The 18,192-nt window shown below is 36.1% G+C and overlaps 1 protein-coding gene across 3 annotated transcripts; it reads left to right on the forward strand.

Annotated features, from left to right (window-relative positions):
- Positions 1-278: 278 nt before the first annotated feature.
- e2f4 (E2F transcription factor 4) lies at positions 279-16,485 on the forward strand. Of its 3 annotated transcripts, XR_009394579.1 has the most exons (12): positions 280-709; positions 2,761-2,870; positions 4,837-4,997; positions 5,704-5,748; positions 5,857-5,921; positions 6,566-6,754; positions 8,000-8,081; positions 8,967-9,110; positions 11,546-11,593; positions 11,702-11,746; positions 14,489-14,722; positions 16,280-16,485. XR_009394579.1 is itself a non-coding variant. In XM_059335696.1 (11 exons), exons 1-11 carry the CDS (start codon positions 548-550, stop codon positions 14,602-14,604), a joined length of 1,131 nt encoding a protein of 376 aa, XP_059191679.1. In that variant the 5' UTR covers positions 279-547; the 3' UTR covers positions 14,605-16,485. The 3 variants fall into 3 exon arrangements, 2 of the variants coding, with proteins under 2 accessions (XP_059191679.1, XP_059191678.1); XM_059335696.1 differs by having other exon boundaries at positions 279-709; positions 9,003-9,110; positions 14,489-16,485; XM_059335695.1 differs by having other exon boundaries at positions 281-709; positions 14,489-16,485.
- Positions 16,486-18,192: the final 1,707 nt, after the last annotated feature.

Raw genomic sequence — 18,192 nt, forward strand, 5'->3', positions numbered from 1 at the left:
ATGGTGTGTGCACGCTCATACACGCGTGCGTGTGTTTTCTTCAAGTTTGAGTAGATAAGGGAGCGTGTAAAATGATCGCTCCTAGATACATCCGAATAACCCTTCTATTCCGACAAATCTTACATAAAATGCGACTTTGTTATCGCAGTTTACCACGTTAAAAATAAATAGGCACATTATAAATAATTTATTGACTTCCTCCGTTTCAGAAACACGCTGTTGTTTTGTAAGACGCTTTTAAACGGATGTGTGTATTTGTAGCCGGTCCCTAGGACGGTTGAACCGTCCCGTCATACCTCGCGTGGCCAACGGCTCTCTCCGCTCAGCTCCTCATTGAATCGCCGTCCTCCGCCTGTTAGCTCGGTTTACTGACTTTATTTGGAGCAAACCAGGTCGGAATAGCTTCGTTAAACACCTGTTACCTGGCGCACACTTCCCCTGCCTGGTTTTTGTCTGACTGCGGCGGTGGGGCGTGCTTTTTCCTGGGCTCGCTGGCTGGGTTTGGTCGGGGAGGCAGGGGGAAGTGCGGAGCTGGTCCCGAGTGGTGATGGAGCTGGAGTCGGCCAGTAACAGAGGCGAACTGGGAGCTATGGGGGACTCGCTGCAGCCACAGACTCCCAGCAGGCACGAAAAGAGCCTGGGACTGCTCACCACCAAGTTTGTGACTTTATTACAGGAGGCGAAGGACGGAGTGCTGGATCTGAAGGCGGTGAGCAGCAGCCCGGAGTCTTTGTTGTTAGCTAGCACATGTCATGTTGAGCTGTCGGAAGGTTACATGCACTTTCGCTAGCCTGTCTGCTAGCCTAGCTTAGCTGTGTGACAGGCTAATTTGAATGGGTGATACCTATTTGCTTATGGTTTTGTAGTTTTTATACTTTACTGCTATAAAGCCAACATGTTGTGTCATTGTATTTGGCGTTGGTTACAAACTGAACTTTAAAAAACACTGGTCAACTTTTGAGACTCTGCCCCCTGCAGATTCAAAAGTTTTAAAAGTGGGTCAGCTTTTGTCGCTCCCTTCTGAGCTAACGCTACAAATCTTCACACATGAACAGTTTTTTTCTGATTGATAACGTCTTTGTCACTTAACGACATTCATTTACTCAGTTCGTTTCCTATACGAACTCTGATAGTGTGTACTTTTAGCGACAATGCATTCGCTTTTCAGTTACATGCACATTTTCTTAACGCCATCACAGTAAAACTCACCATCCTCTTAATCAAGCAGGAGTTTCCTGTAGAGAGACTGTGACAGTTGGTCAGATTTCTGCGTGTCTTTCTTGCATCTAACAGAGCATGAGATACTAATGCTAACTACAAAAGTTGTCAACAGGAGCAACAAAGATGGAAAGTTGCCCCAAAAAATGAAGTAGGACAATGGAAGCCATGTGGGGACATTGATAATGCTGATGAGAAATGCTACACATGCATACCTCCTAAACTAGTTCAATATAACTTAATTAATGCTATTGAAATCACATATAGCACACTGAAAAAAGGTGTGTCTAAAAACACTAAACCTGAGGGAAATGATCTTGCATGGACAGATAATTTCACTTGACAAGATTACTTAAATTAAGATTATTAAGTCTAGGAATAAGCATGTTGAATGCTTAAAATAAGAAATTAACTATTAAAACAAGATGAATTAAAGCTGCCAGCAGTGATGAACTGGCCTGAGTGTACTGCAAAATATTTTATTTCTTACCATAGATTTAGAAGTGTTAATGAGCTGTTCACATATTACATCAACTCTCCCACAAAAAAAATCTGCCTACTTGTTGAGCAGTCTGTTGGCATCAGTCACTGAAGTTACTTGAAGAACTAAATGTCCTAATGTATAAATAATAAATGTTATTTAGTCACTTTTTAGCAAATAATACCAATAAGTCCTGTAAAATTGGGTTTATCCTGAATCCCAGACATGTTCATTCACGTCAAATGGGATATAAATAGAAACATAAAAAAGAGAAACACCAGCCAGCCATGTTTTTTTTCTTAACCAAACCCAGTGAACCAGATGGTGAGTAGCCAAGCATTACTTTGTTTTATAGAACCATTTCTTTTTCACAGTGACTTTAATGACACTGGTGTTGGCGCTTTTGTTTTTCACTCTTTCATTCTTACCTGTCCATAAAATACAGTGTATGTTTAAACAATTAAATCATCTGACTTTAAGCAATCACTTCAATTATTCTCTAAAGAACAAATAACTCTGTCTTATCTTCTTATCACATGTTGACTCAAATGTTAGGTGATTGTGATCACATCTTCTTGACACTTTTTTTTTTATAAAAGAGCTGTGGTTTAACTGCCATTTAACTTTGCTCTGATTAGAGTCTATTAGTTAAAAAATATTAAAACGAACCACATAGTATTTAGTGTGACTCCCACAGCCACCTGGAACTGTAAATCTGTATTTGTTTTGCGTAAATGAATAATGAAATTATGTTATGAACTGTTATATTAAAAACCTTATCTGTTATTAACTGTCGTTCAGCAGGGCTGACGCTGAGTCCCCACAGGGTGACAAAGCCTTGACTTATCACCAGCAGACATGTGGTTATCATTAGTTGGTTAAAAACCAAGAGTCTGGGCTTGGAAGGAAGTTAAAATAATACTCCTGTCCTGGAGGATGTGTGGTTGCAGGGCATTGAACCCATTGGCACAGATGCAACAGTTCTCCTGGCTATGAGGCTTCTAAAGGAGATGCCACAGAAATCGATATTGTATTTAAATTGTTTTTGTCCTGTCATTCAGGCTGCAGACACCTTGGCAGTGCGGCAGAAACGACGCATCTACGATATCACTAATGTATTGGAGGGAATTGGACTAATTGAGAAGAAGTCCAAGAACAGCATCCAATGGAAGTGAGTATTTTGTTCATTTTTAATTCCCCAAAGGTGGAAAGACTCCTTTTGAATTTGAGGGATGAAAAAAATATCAGAGGTTAAATAAGGCCCAACTTTTCTGTCTGAAAGATTCTCTGCATTTTGCTTTCATGCAAGGGAAAATGTTAATTTAATTTGTAATTTTAAAAATGCCTCTTTTCATTTGTCCTTACCTGACATGGACTTTGACTCAGAAAAAAAAGTGATAATGCTTAAGTAATGAGTTGGATGTATTATCTGAAACCATACCACTAAGATATGTATTGCAAGCACTTGCAGTAGTCGCCCCCACCACTTTCCCTTTGTCATATAACATTTTACATATCCTAGCTACAGAGAAATTGCTGAGAAACTGAAAATGTCCGGTTATCTTTGAATGCACTTATGTTTGCTTGTGTGTTAATCTGTGTGACACACATGCTCATGACTCAGTGACTGTATATCTCAGTCATAACAGTATTGCAGTGACTGTTGAGCAGGACAGTCTGCAGCAATATGAAACTTAATACAATCCCAGTTTGCATGACATATTCTTATTTCGGTTGTAGAACAGACCACAGACTGTGTTGTATTTGTCACTTTCCGGTAGTTACATAACAATCAACCAATCAGTTCTTGTCGCATTATAATCATAACGATGCTATAACAAAATAGTCTTAACAATTAAAACCACCAGATGTGTGCTGTTATATGTCTCAATCACTTTGCATAAGTGTTAGGACAGTGGCATTTCATCATCTCTTAATAGAAAATACAGTTCTGGGACCTGCTGAACCACTTCATTAATACATGTAACAATAAATAAAACATTATTTCAAGTTGGTACTAATCACAACATCTATCATAAACAATGTTCCCTGTCAGTGCAGCTGTAATCCTAATGTATCCAATACAAGGCAGATTGATCAGTTGCTGAGAGAGAGAATGACAATAAATGTTAATGAAAAACAGCTCGTATGCTTATGAGAGAGAAGATGTCTCGTCCTGCTGACTGTATTACATTTACATTTAGTCATTTTGCACAGCTATTCTCAACCTTGGGGTCGGAACCCCAATTGGGGTCGCGAGATGATTTCTGGGGGTCACCAAATCATTTCGGAAGTCAGCTCTGTCTCCACTGTGTTAAAGTGTTCATGTATTTCAGACTTTTTGGTCATTTAATGTCTTTTTTAGTCATTTTGTGTCTTTTTTTGGTCATTTTGTGGTCAATTTGTGTCTTTTTTGGTCATTTAGTTTACTTATTAGGTCATTTTGTGTCTTTTTTTGTAATTTTGTGTCTTTTTTGGTAATTTTGTGTCTTCTTTGGTCATTTTGTTTTCTTTTTTTGGTCATTTTGTTTACTTATTAGGTCATTTTGTGTATTTTTTTGTAATTTTGTGTCTTCTTTGGTCATTTTGTTTCCTTTTCTTGGTCATTTTGTTTCCTTTTTTTGGTCATTTTGTGGTCAATTTGTGTCTTTTTTGGTCATTTTGTTTACTTAGGTAATTTTGTGCATTTCTTTGGTCATTTTGTGTCTTTTTTGGTCATTTTGTTTCCTTTTTTTGTCCATTTTGTTTCCTTTTTTTGTCCATTTTGTTTCCTTTTTTTGGTCATTTTGTTTCCCTTTTTTGGTCATTTTGTGTCTTTTGGTCATTTTGTCTTTTTTTATAATTTTGTGGTCAATTTGTCTCTTTTTTTTAGTCATTCAATTTTTTTCTTTTTTGGGTGATCTGAACTGTGAGATTGTGTTCAGTGAGCGGGGGTCGCGGACAACATGCATATTAAATTGGGGGTTGCGACTCAAAAAGGTTGAGAACTACTGATTTAGCAGATGCTTTTATCCAAAGCGACTTACAGGAAGAATAAAAGCAAACAATCAAGGTATAGTGCAATAAGAGCTATTAGTGCATCAATAAGTGCTGGTGACTGTATATGACCACGTACTGTATCTGTCTTTGTGTTTCAGGGGTGTAGGTCCAGGATGTAACACCAGAGAGATCGGGGATAAGCTAATTGATCTGAAGGCTGAGCTAGATGACCTGGCTCTCAGGGAAAACGAGCTGGACCAGCAGAAAGTCTGGGTCCAACAGAGCATCAAGAATGTCACAGACGACTCTAACAACAGCCCATATCCTTCACTGCACAGTGTGTTTATGCATATTGTTTTTTAGACATGCATCCCGCCCACGGTGCTGTCAATTTATTCTGCTGATTCCGATTCACTAGCAAGGAGTGTTCATAGAATTTGTTGGTCGTCTGCACTTCTTCAAACCCAGCCAAGATAACCTTATAACATCACCAAGGTTATTTTCTGATACATGATTAAATGGAATAGAATGGACAGCTTTATTGCCCACTCACAGAAAATAACAGTAAGTACAGTCAGTTTTTGTAGTCTTTGTATGGCGTACAGCTCCATTGGTTGTCTGAGGGGTCAGTATAATCTTGTTGACTGTTCTTGTCAGCTTGCTTTTGCTTCTGCAGAGCCCCAGAAGATTCATGAGCTGTTTACAAATTGAGTAGTATTCTTCATGACTGAAACTCCTCTTAATGTGGAATTTTCCCCCTTTTTTTTGTCTGATTATCTCCTCAGAGCTGAAGCAGCTGTGTATCTTTAAAAAAGGCCCATTTGAAAATTGCAATACTGTTATTTTCACCTGTCTATAGAAAAGACTAAATTTATTTGGAGGCTCATAAATGTTGCTCCAAGTTCACAGGTGCTGACGGAGACGTCAGCTAGAGTTTTCCTGTTGCTGTGGTAACCGTAGCAACGCTCATTTCATCTTCAGTATGTTTTGTTTGTTATTGGAATTGGATTCTTAACACATTCATACTATGGCATATATAAAACATGAAGACCTCTGTGGAGCTTTCAAAGGTAATTGTTTCAGATGCTTCATCATTATAGACATTTATCTTTTTCTATGGCGCTCATATTGACAGTCACACACACTGTTTCCAACACTTACCTGTCCTTCTTCCTCAGGTGACACACTCCTAGCAATCCGTGCTCCAGTTGGCACACAACTAGAAGTCCCCATACCAGAATCTGTAAGTTATATGTGTGTTTTTTGCATTTCCTGTTAGGGGTGTGCCATATTGTGTCGTTCACAATAATATCGGTATATTTTTTTTTATGGTTAAAAAAAATGCATATCATGATATTGGCAACGTTCCTACTTCTTGATGTAGTGGTTAAAGTTGTTTTAATCACCAAAAGCTCCTTAATCCCTATCGCTAAACACATGCAGCTTTCAAAATAAGAGCACAGTGTGTTAAAAGAATCCACCACAGAATTTACGAGAAGACTGTCAAAATAAGATGCCTTAAATAAAACATACAAGAACCTTTTATTCTCCTTTACAAAATGTCATTAAAATATGCCCACAGAACCCCTAAATGGTCATTTTTATTACTTGCTCATACTCAAGAGTCAAGAGTAATTTTTTTTGTATTTGGCAACTGTTGAGATTTTCACTTCAAACTACATTTTAGATTTTTAATTATTTATACAGACTAAAAAAAATAATTTTCTATATCTTTTTAAGTATTTCCTAATATCGTCAAGAATATCGTTATCACAAAAATAGCCTGAAATATTGTGATATTCTTTTAGGGCCATATCGCCCAGCCCTATTTCCCGTGCTCCTCAGGTGAAGCTACCTCTCACTCTGGCTTCATGTGTTCTTGTCCAGGTCCTCAATGGACAGAGGAAGTACCAGATCCGTCTCAAGAGTTCATCTGGCCCCATCGAGGTCTTGCTGGTCAATAAGGACCCGTCCAGTGCCTCTCCTGTTGTGTTGCCTGTCCCTCCTCCAGATGACATCCTTCAAAACCTCCCAGCACCGACAGCTACCTCTCAGCCGCCCACTGCTGCCTCCCAGGTCCTCATAGATATCAGCTCTGTCTTTGCAATTTGCTTCTTCTACAGTCATGGCCAAAAATATTGGCAACCCTGCACTTCTGTCAGATAATGCTGGTGCATCCCAGAAAATTGCTGCAATTGCAAATGCTTTAGTATTCACGTGTTTACTTATTTTGTTTGCATTGGAACAACACAAAAAAAGCAGAGAAAAAAAAGCCACATCTGATAATTCCACACAAAACTCCAAAAATGGACAGGACAAAATTATTGGCACCCTCAAATTAATATTTGGTAGCACACCCTTTGGAAAAATTAACTGAAATCAATCGCTTCCTGTAACCATCAATGAGTTTTCTTACACTTCTACTGGAATTTTGGACCACTCTTCTTTTGCCAACTGCTCCAGGTCTCAGATTTGAAGGATGCCTTCTCCCAACTGCTGTTTTGAGATCTCTCCACAGGTGTTCTATGAGATTTAGATCTGGACTCATTGCTGGACACTTCAGAACCCTCCAGCACTTTGTCTTCAACCATTTCTAGGTGTTTTTTGAAGTGTGCTTTGGGTCATTGTCCTGCTGGAAGACCCATGACTTCTGACGGAGACCCAGCTTTCTGACACTGGGCCCTACATTGCGCCCCAAAATTCTTTGGTAGTCTTCAGATTTCATGATGCCATGCACACAGTCAAGGCATCCAGTGCCAGAAGCAGCAAAGCAACCCCAAAACATCTGTGAACCTCCACCATGTTTGACCGTAGGGACCATGTTCTTTTCTTTGAAGGCCTCATCTTTTCATTTTCTGTAAACAGTACAATGATGTGCTTTACCAAAAAGCTCTACTTTGGTCTCATCTGTCCACAGGACGTTCTCCCAGAATGACAAACAAAAGCAATAAAAATGTGAATACCAAAGCATTTGTAATTGCAACAATTGTCTGGGAGAAGTGGTGCATTATCTGGCAGAAGAGCAGGGGTGCCAATATTTTTGGCCATGATTGTATGTATTGATCTGTTCGCTGCTAGAGACTGGATGTTCAGACGTCTTTCTTGATTGAAATAGTTATGAGGATCACAAATGTGGCATGATTCCAAAACAGCAATATTTTTCACAGTCTTCCTCTTTGAGATGGCGGTTTTTTGAAATGGTGTTCATAAACGCTTAATCACCACCATGTTACTTCTGCTTTCTATTTCACACTACAAATTGTATTGTCTTCATCATGTAATAATTTGACTTTGGTATTTTTTTCTTTCTGCACCCCCCAGGTCTCCAAAGCAGCTCCAGCAATGTCTATAAAACCTGTTCCTGTCACAACGCTAGCAGCCAACCAGACGGCCTCAGTGACAGGTACCAATGTGTTAACTGGGAGCTGCAGTACGGCTCATTCCTTACTGGGAAGAACTCTGTCACTAAATGTCTTTGTTTCACCTTTTTATTGTTTTATTTGACACTAAACTGCTTTTAGTCAGGTGGCTTAGCTAAATAAAGTGGACACGCCGGACAAAAGCACCAGATTTTTTCCACATGCTCTCTATCACCATAAGTTTAAATTTTTGGTAGGAGCGACTTCATCAAGATTGCAGATCGGAGATGGCAGCCATATAAAATCTATGAGAACCAATATATCTTTTCCGAACCACTTCGAAGGTCAATCTTGGTGTCAAAATATACATTTACTGGGGCAAAGAATCATTTAAAGCTATTGAGAATATCACTAGATGATTATTAAAATAGGTCATATAAAGTGCATGTATTTTGAAAAAATTGATAAAATGAACAAAATGTGCAAGTGGCTGTGGTGTAAGGTGCTCAGGCAAGAAGGTACACTGGAATTGCAAAGATCTTTGTAGTTGTAAATGTAATAAATAATAAAAGATCAAATGATCAAAAAATCACCTTGTGATGTTCTCAATAGCTTTAAATGATTCTTTGACCCAGTAAATGTAGATTTTGACACTAAAATTGACCTTCGAAGTGGCTTGGAAGACATGTTGGTTCTCATAGATTTTATATGGGTACCATCTCCGATTTGCAATCTTGATGAAGTGGCTCCTACCAAAAATTGAAACTTATGGTGATGGAGAGCACGTGGAAAAAATGTGGGGCTTTTGTCCGACGTGTCCCCTTTCTTCTTAAATCTGGTCCTGAGCTGCCTGACTATTTTGATGTATGGTAATATAATGCCAAGTACCAGCATCATTTTATTCCCACTTGTTTTTTTGTTTTTTCCAGAAGTGATGAGCTCCACCCCTCTCACCCTGACAACAGATTCACCTGCAGCAGTTACTCAGCAGCTCCAGTCTTCTGCCTCGTTGGACGGATCTGCGTCTTTGGCCTCTGCAGTATTTGAACCAATTAAATCAGATCCCTCTGAATGTGAGTTCTGCATGTTGCTGAACTCTTCCGAATCTCTGAAGTGCAGTTTTGGATAGATGGATAGATAGGTAGATATATTACTTTATTCATCCCCGAAGGGAAATTCGGTTGTCACAGCAGTTCGGTATTCAAGTACAATAAAATACAATAGAATAAGATACTGAGGTAGCATAAATAAAAACAACAATAGAAAAAAACACAGAATAGAACAAGGACACTTAAGAAGTTAAAAAAAGAAGATCAGTTGGTAGGATGGTTGGCAAGATGATGGTAATAATTAAACTGGTGATATGATGGCAACAATGCTATAGTGACTAGACGGTATATAATAATAATAATAATAGTGCAGTATATAATATAAATAATATAATATGTAATAATAGATAATAAACAATATAAAAATAAAATGAAAAATATAAATAAAGTAATTACAAGTAAAATAATATGATATATAATATATAATAATAATAGTAATAATAATAATAATAATAAGGCCGGTATAATAGTAATAGTAGTATATTACAGTATATAGTTATAATAGTAATGGCAGCAACAGTATATATAATAATAATTATAGTAACTAGGACTGCGTGCAGTACTGAACGGGCACAGTACACGCGTGTCGGGGCATGCTGTCGTCAGGGTTTGTGCGTTACAGGGGCCAGTCTATACCACCCCTATGAATTTCATTGCCTTAAGTCTTATGGTCTGGGCACATTGGCACTTATTAAATTAAACTGCCGCCAGAGCGCCACCTAGGGGCCGATCAATAAAACCTTCAAGGGTTATTCTCAAGAGGGCATTGACAATAAGTATACCAGGTTTGGTGTTAATCCGACCAACCGATTTGGAGATATAAAATACTTCAATTTAAATAGCGCCACCTAGTGGTCATCGCCTAAAATTTTGCAGAGAGCCTCAGGGGCTCATGGGGAAGTAGTAACCTGAGTTTCATGTCATTCAGACACACCAATGTGGAGATATGCAACACTTCGTGTTTTGTGTTGATAATAGCGCCACCTGCAGGAAGTTATTTAATAACTTGAGTATTCTTTGGGTAATCAAAATTCTTTTAATAACTTTTTGTCATGAGGGTCCATAGATGCTGTGTGCAAAGTTTGGTGCAAAATGATGAAATTGCCTAGGAGGAGTTCGAAAAAGTAGGTTTGCGACATTTCCCGAATTTGCGGAAAAAAACTCCAGGCGAAAATGGGCGTGGCCTATATCAGGAGATTCAGCACAACTCAGTGAACGCGTGGATATAAGTTTTTTGAATGTACGATAAAGTGTGTGGGAGTTATTAGCCAAAAGTGTCGTGCGTAGATTTAGTGCAAGATGAGGCTAATATTTTATTTTTACGTTCATAGTTTCTTTGATGTATTGGTTATAAACCTTTCTTTTTAACAGCTTCTTTCCATGCAGGATTATGAGACATATTATAAGAAAAATTTCAATATTTATGTATCCAACCCTTGTGCCCCACTGGGGACATTTTTGTCATTTGTGTCATTTCGGAACTTAAACTTCAGTCGCTATAATTGGTCTATAAAAAAACTGTAGACAGACACTTGGACCCTTAAGGACAGAAATGTCACCATTTAAAGCCAAAATAGTTGATCCCATAGAATAAAATCAGACTTTACTTTCCATCATGCTTTCAATTAGAGCCCTGGCTTCAAATTTGAAGTATTTATTGTTTTCCACCAGATTTAGCTTTTTTCTCACATTTGCCTTATGGGTCAAAGCCGTGTAATGTTCCTAGTTCAGATCAAGTTATTACTGCTGGATTATGGAGCACTTCAGTTTGATGTAACAAAATCGATCTTGTTGGTAATCACTGACATATCACAGACTGTTAGAAAAAAAAAAAACACATTCAGTAGAGATGTGAATCAGCAGAGGCCCCACAATGCGATTTTATCCTAATACTTGAGTCACGATACGATATTGCGGTTTTGCGAAAATACTAGCTGCCCACTGTCGATGAATCGATATATTGCGATACTATGCTGTAGCATTAAATGTATAGAAGTTTGAGAAATAATTTAAATGTTGTATGTGTTCTCTAAAACTAGCCTTGGTACGATGTAAACAAACTGGCCTTTAAAGGTGTAAAATTCTATGGTAGTTTTTTGACACTGATATTTTTGTCCCCTAACAACATGGGGAACTTTTTTAAAGTGATGCACAAGGGCTTAGTGTAATATAAGCTGAGTTTACAGTATTAGACATATTTGTGTTTGTGTGTGAACAGTATTCTAAAGTTTCTAAATACCTTGGTATACTGTAATACCAGAAAAAAACTACCAAGCCTAATTCCAAATCACATCCTTTTAATTTTAACTTCTAGAAGCCACTGGAGCTTCTCTTATAAAGTATGTACTGTTGCATATATTGACCATATTACTGAAATGTGTGCTGTGGTTTTCTTCTAGTGCTGGACTTTCCCAAAGAGCTCTCTGATATGTTTGATCCAACAAAAGGTAAACTCCTCTCTAGTAATGCATAAACAACATTGATGATGCAGTAGTTTCCTGTATACCACTTCCTTATGATGCTGCTGACTGATGCTCTTTTTCTCTCTATGACAGAGATCATGAGTGGAGACCTTCTGGAGGACTTGATGTCATCAGAAGGTGAGGTTGTTTACAAAAACGCAGATGCAGAAACAACAGCAAAAGCAAAAATGAAATTAATTATGTATGATGCATAGGCCTGTCATGATAACACATTTTTTAGGACGATATATTTTCCCAGAAACTATCCTGACACAACAATTAATTTTTAAATCCTCAGAATATTAAACATTGGAATTGAAATGTGCAAAATAAATATGTAAATATCCTAGATAAATAAAACATAAACAAACTACAACCAAAACAAAAAAAAGTAGACTTTCAGGCTCTGGTCACAAAACATTGCAATGAGATAAACCTAATGTATTATATTATTTTATTATTAAAATAACATATAAACAGCTTTTGAAATGTAGTAGTTTTTTTTCACCAATTCGTGCCAGAAAAGCAGAAAAGGTCATGCATGTAAACGACAATATATTGAGTCCAGAAAAAATACTATCATGTCTATTTTTATATAGGAAAAATACTATCATGTCCATTTTTATGTAGAAAAAATACTATAATGTCCATTTTTATACAGAAAAAATACTATCATGTCCATTTTTATACAGAAAAAATACTATCATGTCCATTTTTATGTAGAAAAAATACTATCATGTCCATTTTTATGTAGAAAAAATACTGTCATGTCCATTTTTACATAGAAAAAATACTGTCATGTCCATTTTTATATAGAAAAAATACCGTCATGTCCATTTTTATATAGAAAAAATACTATCATGTCCATTTTTATGTAGAAAAAATACCGTCATGTCCATTTTTATGTAGAAAAAATACCGTCATGTCCATTTTTATGTAGAAAAAATACTATCATGTCCATTTTTATGTCGAAAAAATACTGTCATGTCCATTTTTACATAGAAAAAATACTGTCATGTCCATTTTTATATAGAAAAAAATACTGTCATGTCCATTTTTATATAGAAAAAATACCGTCATGTCCATTTTTATATAGAAAAAATACTATCATGTCCATTTTTATATAGAAAAAATACTGTCCTGTCCATTTTTATATAGAAAAAATACTGTCATGTCCATTTTTATATAGAAAAAATACTATCATGTCCATTTTTATATAGAAAAAATACTGTCATGTCCATTTTTATGTAGAAAAAATACTGTCATGTCCATTTTTATGTAGAAAAAATACTATCATGTCCATTTTTATGTAGAAAAAATACTATCATGTCCATTTTTATGTAGAAAAAATACTGTCATGTCCATTTTTATATAGAAAAAATACCGTCATGTCCATTTTTATATAGAAAAAATACTATCATGTCCAATTTTATATAGAAAAAATACTATCATGTTCATTTTTATGTAGAAAAAATGCTATCATGTCCATTTTTATACAGAAAAAATACTATCATGTCCATTTTTATGTAGAAAAAATACTATCATGTCCATTTTTATGTAGAAAAAATACTGTCATGTCCATTTTTACATAGAAAAAATACTGTCATGTCCATTTTTATATAGAAAAATACCGTCATGTCCATTTTTATATAGAAAAAATACTATCATGTCCATTTTTATGTAGAAAAAATACTATCATGTCCATTTTTATATAGAAAAAATACTATCATGTCCATTTTTATGTAGAAAAAATACTATCATGTCCATTTTTATATAGAAAAAATACTGTCATGTCCATTTTTATGTAGAAAAAATACCGTCATGTCCATTTTTATGTAGAAAAAATACTATCATGTCCATTTTTATGTAGAAAAAATACTGTCATGTCCATTTTTACATAGAAAAAATACTGTCATGTCCATTTTTATATAGAAAAAATACCGTCATGTCCATTTTTATATAGAAAAAATACTATCATGTCCATTTTTATATAGAAAAAATACTGTCCTGTCCATTTTTATATAGAAAAAATACTGTCATGTCCATTTTTATATAGAAAAAATACTATCATGTCCATTTTTATATAGAAAAAATACTGTCATGTCCATTTTTATGTAGAAAAAATACTGCCATGTCCATTTTTATGTAGAAAAAATACTATCATGTCCATTTTTATGTAGAAAAAATACTGTCATGTCCATTTTTATGTAGAAAAAATACTGTCATGTCCATTTTTATATAGAAAAAATACCGTCATGTCCATTTTTATATAGAAAAAATACTATCATGTCCATTTTTATATAGAAAAAATACTATCATGTCCATTTTTATATAGAAAAAATACTATCATGTCCATTTTTATGTAGAAAAAAATACTATCATGTCCATTTTTATATAGAAAAAAATACTGTCATGTCTATTTTTATATAGAAAAAATACTGTCATGTCCATTTTTATATAGAAAAAATACTATCGTATCACTATTTTATTCTATTGTATTTTATTGTACTTGAATACCGGACTGATGTGACAACCGAATTTCCCTTCGGGGATAAATAAAGTAATCTATCTATCTATCACGTCCATTTTTATATAGAAAAAATACTATCATGTCCATTTCATATAGAAAAAATACTATCATGTCCATTTTTATGTAGAAAAAATACTATCATGTCCATTTTACTATAGAAAAAATACCATCATGTCCATTTTTATGTAGAAAAAATACTATCATGTCCATTTTTATATAGAAAAAATACTATCATGTCCATTTTTATCTATTGAATGATAAGTTGATATAGTAACCATGGTGACAGGCCTAGTGATGTATGCATTATGCGTCCTGGACGTCTCATCTCTTTCTCTTTGTGTCGCCTCCAGTTTTCTCGCCTCTCCTCCGTCTGTCCCCGCCACCCAGCGACCATGACTACATTTACAACCTGGATGAGACGGAAGGCCTCTGTGACCTCTTTGATGTCCCCATTCTGAACATCTGACCCCTGAGCTGGTTGTCCGCGTGGGGAAACAGTTTCCCCAAACATGCTAATCTACCTTCATTCTGTCAAAGTGTGTCCCCAGCCCAACTCACAGTGGAGGTGAAGAGGTACCAGAAAGGTGATTATAATCTGATGCGTTCAAGGACCCTCTGCTCCAGCTGAGCTCAGTCAGACGGTAGCTCCATGTACAGCCTCGCCAAGAAATAAAGGCGAGAACAAAACATTTTACTTAGTGCTTTTCCAAGGAAAGAGAGTCAAAACAAGTGACAAATAATTATATTTTTAGATCCTGTATGATACAGCGTTATGTTTGTGTATCAGCTTTCTTGTGTGCTTGTGAGCGAATGTGCATTCTTTACGTGGGTGTGTTTGTGCGTCTGCGTGTGTGTGCTTGAGTTTTGTATCGAACGCTCTCTGAACTTGAGTCGGATGTCTCCAGGAGAAACAAAAAAAAGAGAAATGCTTTTCCTATCAGGTAAAGAGTCACGGCAGACTAACAGAGCAGCCTTTATCATGCGGCAGCTGCTCATGCATGGCTTGAATGAGTCCAAACAGCTGGTTAAATATGCACTGTCCTCATGTACATAGAGAATATATATTTTGTATTACCAGCACACCGTACTATTGTGTGTAATTGAACTACATTTGTAACGCAGGCAAAGAAATCATTTGCAAATAAACAAAGATTCCAGACTCAAATAATCATACTGTCAGTATGAAGTGCTTTGTTTGGAATAACATGAATTTGTCTTAATTAAACCTTCCATTGGTGTCACAGTGAGGATCTCAATGTTGAGTTAGTGAAGCCAATAAACTTTGTGATGTGGAGAGCCAAGGACCAAAACAATGCAGGGGTTATTGGAGAGGAAGTTTTAATATTCTCCCTATTTACATGAACACTTTTTATGAAAATAAAATGTCTCATCGATGATCTAACTGGTTCGTTATTGGCACTTCTACACAGAAAAAATGGGCTTGCTTTCGGTTTCATTTTGCCTCTGGACTGTTGAACCGTGCAGATTCTATTGGCTCTGATTAATATATAACTTAACTGGAGGATTCGCTTTCTATCCCCTCTCCAAATTTATTCTGTGCTGATTTGTCTTTCAATGATTATGTATGTGTATGTATACCATTGTACTCGGTTCATTTGTATGGAAAAGGGCATGTATGTATTTTTACTCATTCAGTGAATATAGTCACCATGTCATGGAAAACGCTCCTGTTTTTTGCTTGTTTTTATATATTTGGCACAGTTCCCTATTCAGTAGTTTTCTTCCAATGTTCTTTCTGTTTCTGGTAAATGAATTCTGCCTGCCACTCTAAATTTATTTCTTCAACTCCGATCATTCTCTCTGTGCAGGGGACAGGTGAGTAGCAGTTCAACGTCATTTGTTACACGTCAAACTCAACATTATTCAAATTTCTTCATTGCTTTTTTTTGTGATAATGTCTTGTTTTGCCCTGGAAGAAGTGTATGTATGTACAGTATGTACTGTTTATATCCCTCTCTACCGCTTGTATAGAATAGCATTTATTTTTTATACCTGATAGATATATTATTACCGCTACTAATTTGGGGCTACACTTCATTGTTTTTGGAATTCACCCACAAAGCATTCTGCTTCTTCAAAGAATCCTGTCTCATTGTTGCACTTTACATCACTGTGGACAGATCGGTTGCTGCTCATCTCTCCTGGTCAGCAGCCAGTCTTTGTGTTGGAACAGTGTTGTGAACTTTCTTCAGTCGAGCAGCCAGAGAGTTCAACACTACTGGGTTGAATGGGTCGATTCTAAAGACTGTTTTTAACAGGCTCACCATTGCTAAGCTGTAGTTGCATCAAATGAAACAAAAATAAAATCTTTGGTATTCATTGTGTATTATCTGGTTCTCTTCGTTTCCAATATGTGATTTTTATGTTTTATTAAAGGATCCCCATTAGCTTGTGCCGTGGCAGTTGGCTAGTCTTCCTGGGGTCAAAACATTCCAACAAGTAATACTCAACAGTCCTACAACAACTTTAACAGTAAAAATACATTAGAAAAGTGCAGCACAAATTTAAAAGACAGTTTGTAGACTCAAACCATTGAATTATAGCCATTTGGATTAAATGTGTAGGAATAATTGGTCAAATGCATTTGATCAGAAAACAAATAAAATACAAAAAAAAAAAAACAACAACACAGCTTTAACCAGTATCATTGATTGTAATCCTGGACATCATGAATCCAGGCAAACATCGCTTCTATAAAGAGTAGCGACCAAAATAAACGAAAAAAATTTAAATAACCCCCCCCCCCCCCCCAAAAAAAAATATAATAAGCCCAACACCTAACATTAACCATTGACAAAGTACATCTTGAATTTCTTTTTGAAGGATATTTTGCTTTTGTCTTGACGGATATCAAGTGGTAAATCATTCCATATATTACTCGCTCTATGTGATGTAGCACTTTTTTTTTTTAATGTCAGGTATGGATTCAGCAGATAGAATTGATGGATATTTGCTGAGATCATACAGTCTTTTCTATTGTGCTCAGGCCTATTAAGCAATTATTGAATAAACTGCTGAGACCTAGTGGTGGGATGTAACTAAGTATATTTACTCAAGTACTGTACTTAAGTGCAATTTTGAGGTACTTGAGTATTTCCATTTTATGTAACTTTATACTTCTTCTCCACTACATTTAGAGGCAAAGCTTGTACTTTTTACTCCACTACATGAAGCTGACAGCTTTAGTTACTTTACAGGTTGAGATTTAACACTAAATGTGATTAATTTAGAGTGATTAGACTCATAACAGTATATTAAGTAGTTTAAATGAGCCCTGGCTTAAGAAAATTAAAAGGCTGTTTACATAAAATCATCAATAATAATGTAATAATATATTTGGAATATATAAAACAGTCTAAGTGGGTCTATTTTGCATAACAAGTACTTTTACTTTTAATACTTCAAGTGCATTTTGATGCTGATACTTTTGTACTTTTACTTCAGTAAGTTTTGAATGCAGGACTTTTACTTGTAGTGGAGTAATTTCACAGTTTGCTATTTGTACTTTTACTTAAGTAAGGGATCTGAATACTTATTCCACCACTGCCGAGACCTGAGTGGGAAAAAAATCTAAAGAAAAATGTAATGAGATCCTGAGATTAGGATGTATTATGTATGAAGAACTATTACTATTATTATACAGCTGAGTCATCTGTATGGAGAGTTACTGTTATACACTCCCATCAGGTTATGATGCAGATTAATTGCATTGCAATTTATTACATGCACAACAACGTTGATGTAACCCTTTATACTGCCATAATGTCAAAAAGTTACATTCCGTATAGGCCTATGTGGAGTCTCCTGATGGCCTCGGGCTTTAAGGTGCTGGTGCAACTTCCCCAGTTTGAGCTCAGCAGAGACTCCCTATCAGTGGTGGTTCTATCTAGGGGCCTCCAGGGGCCCCTGTCCCTGTGAAGAAGCCCTTGGCCCCTGCTGTGGCCCCTGTGTCAAATTAATAATGAAATGATCAATTTATAACGATGATCGACGGAACAATTCTTACCTATTTTTTCTTCAAACAATATCGCAT

Source organism: Centropristis striata, chromosome 6, assembly GCF_030273125.1.
Source record: "Centropristis striata isolate RG_2023a ecotype Rhode Island chromosome 6, C.striata_1.0, whole genome shotgun sequence".
Taxonomy (NCBI): domain Eukaryota; kingdom Metazoa; phylum Chordata; class Actinopteri; order Perciformes; family Serranidae; genus Centropristis; species Centropristis striata.

Excerpts from the sequence above, each read along its gene's own strand:
- e2f4 (XM_059335695.1), top strand. The coding sequence starts at position 548 with ATGGAGCTGGAGTCGGCCAGTAACAGAGGCGAACTGGGAGCTATGGGG. Across the intron at positions 6,755-7,999 it reads CGCCCACTGCTGCCTCCCAG|GTCTCCAAAGCAGCTCCAGC; the intron begins GTCCTCATAGAT and ends TGCACCCCCCAG. Across the intron at positions 11,747-14,488 it reads GGACTTGATGTCATCAGAAG|TTTTCTCGCCTCTCCTCCGT; the intron begins GTGAGGTTGTTT and ends TGTCGCCTCCAG.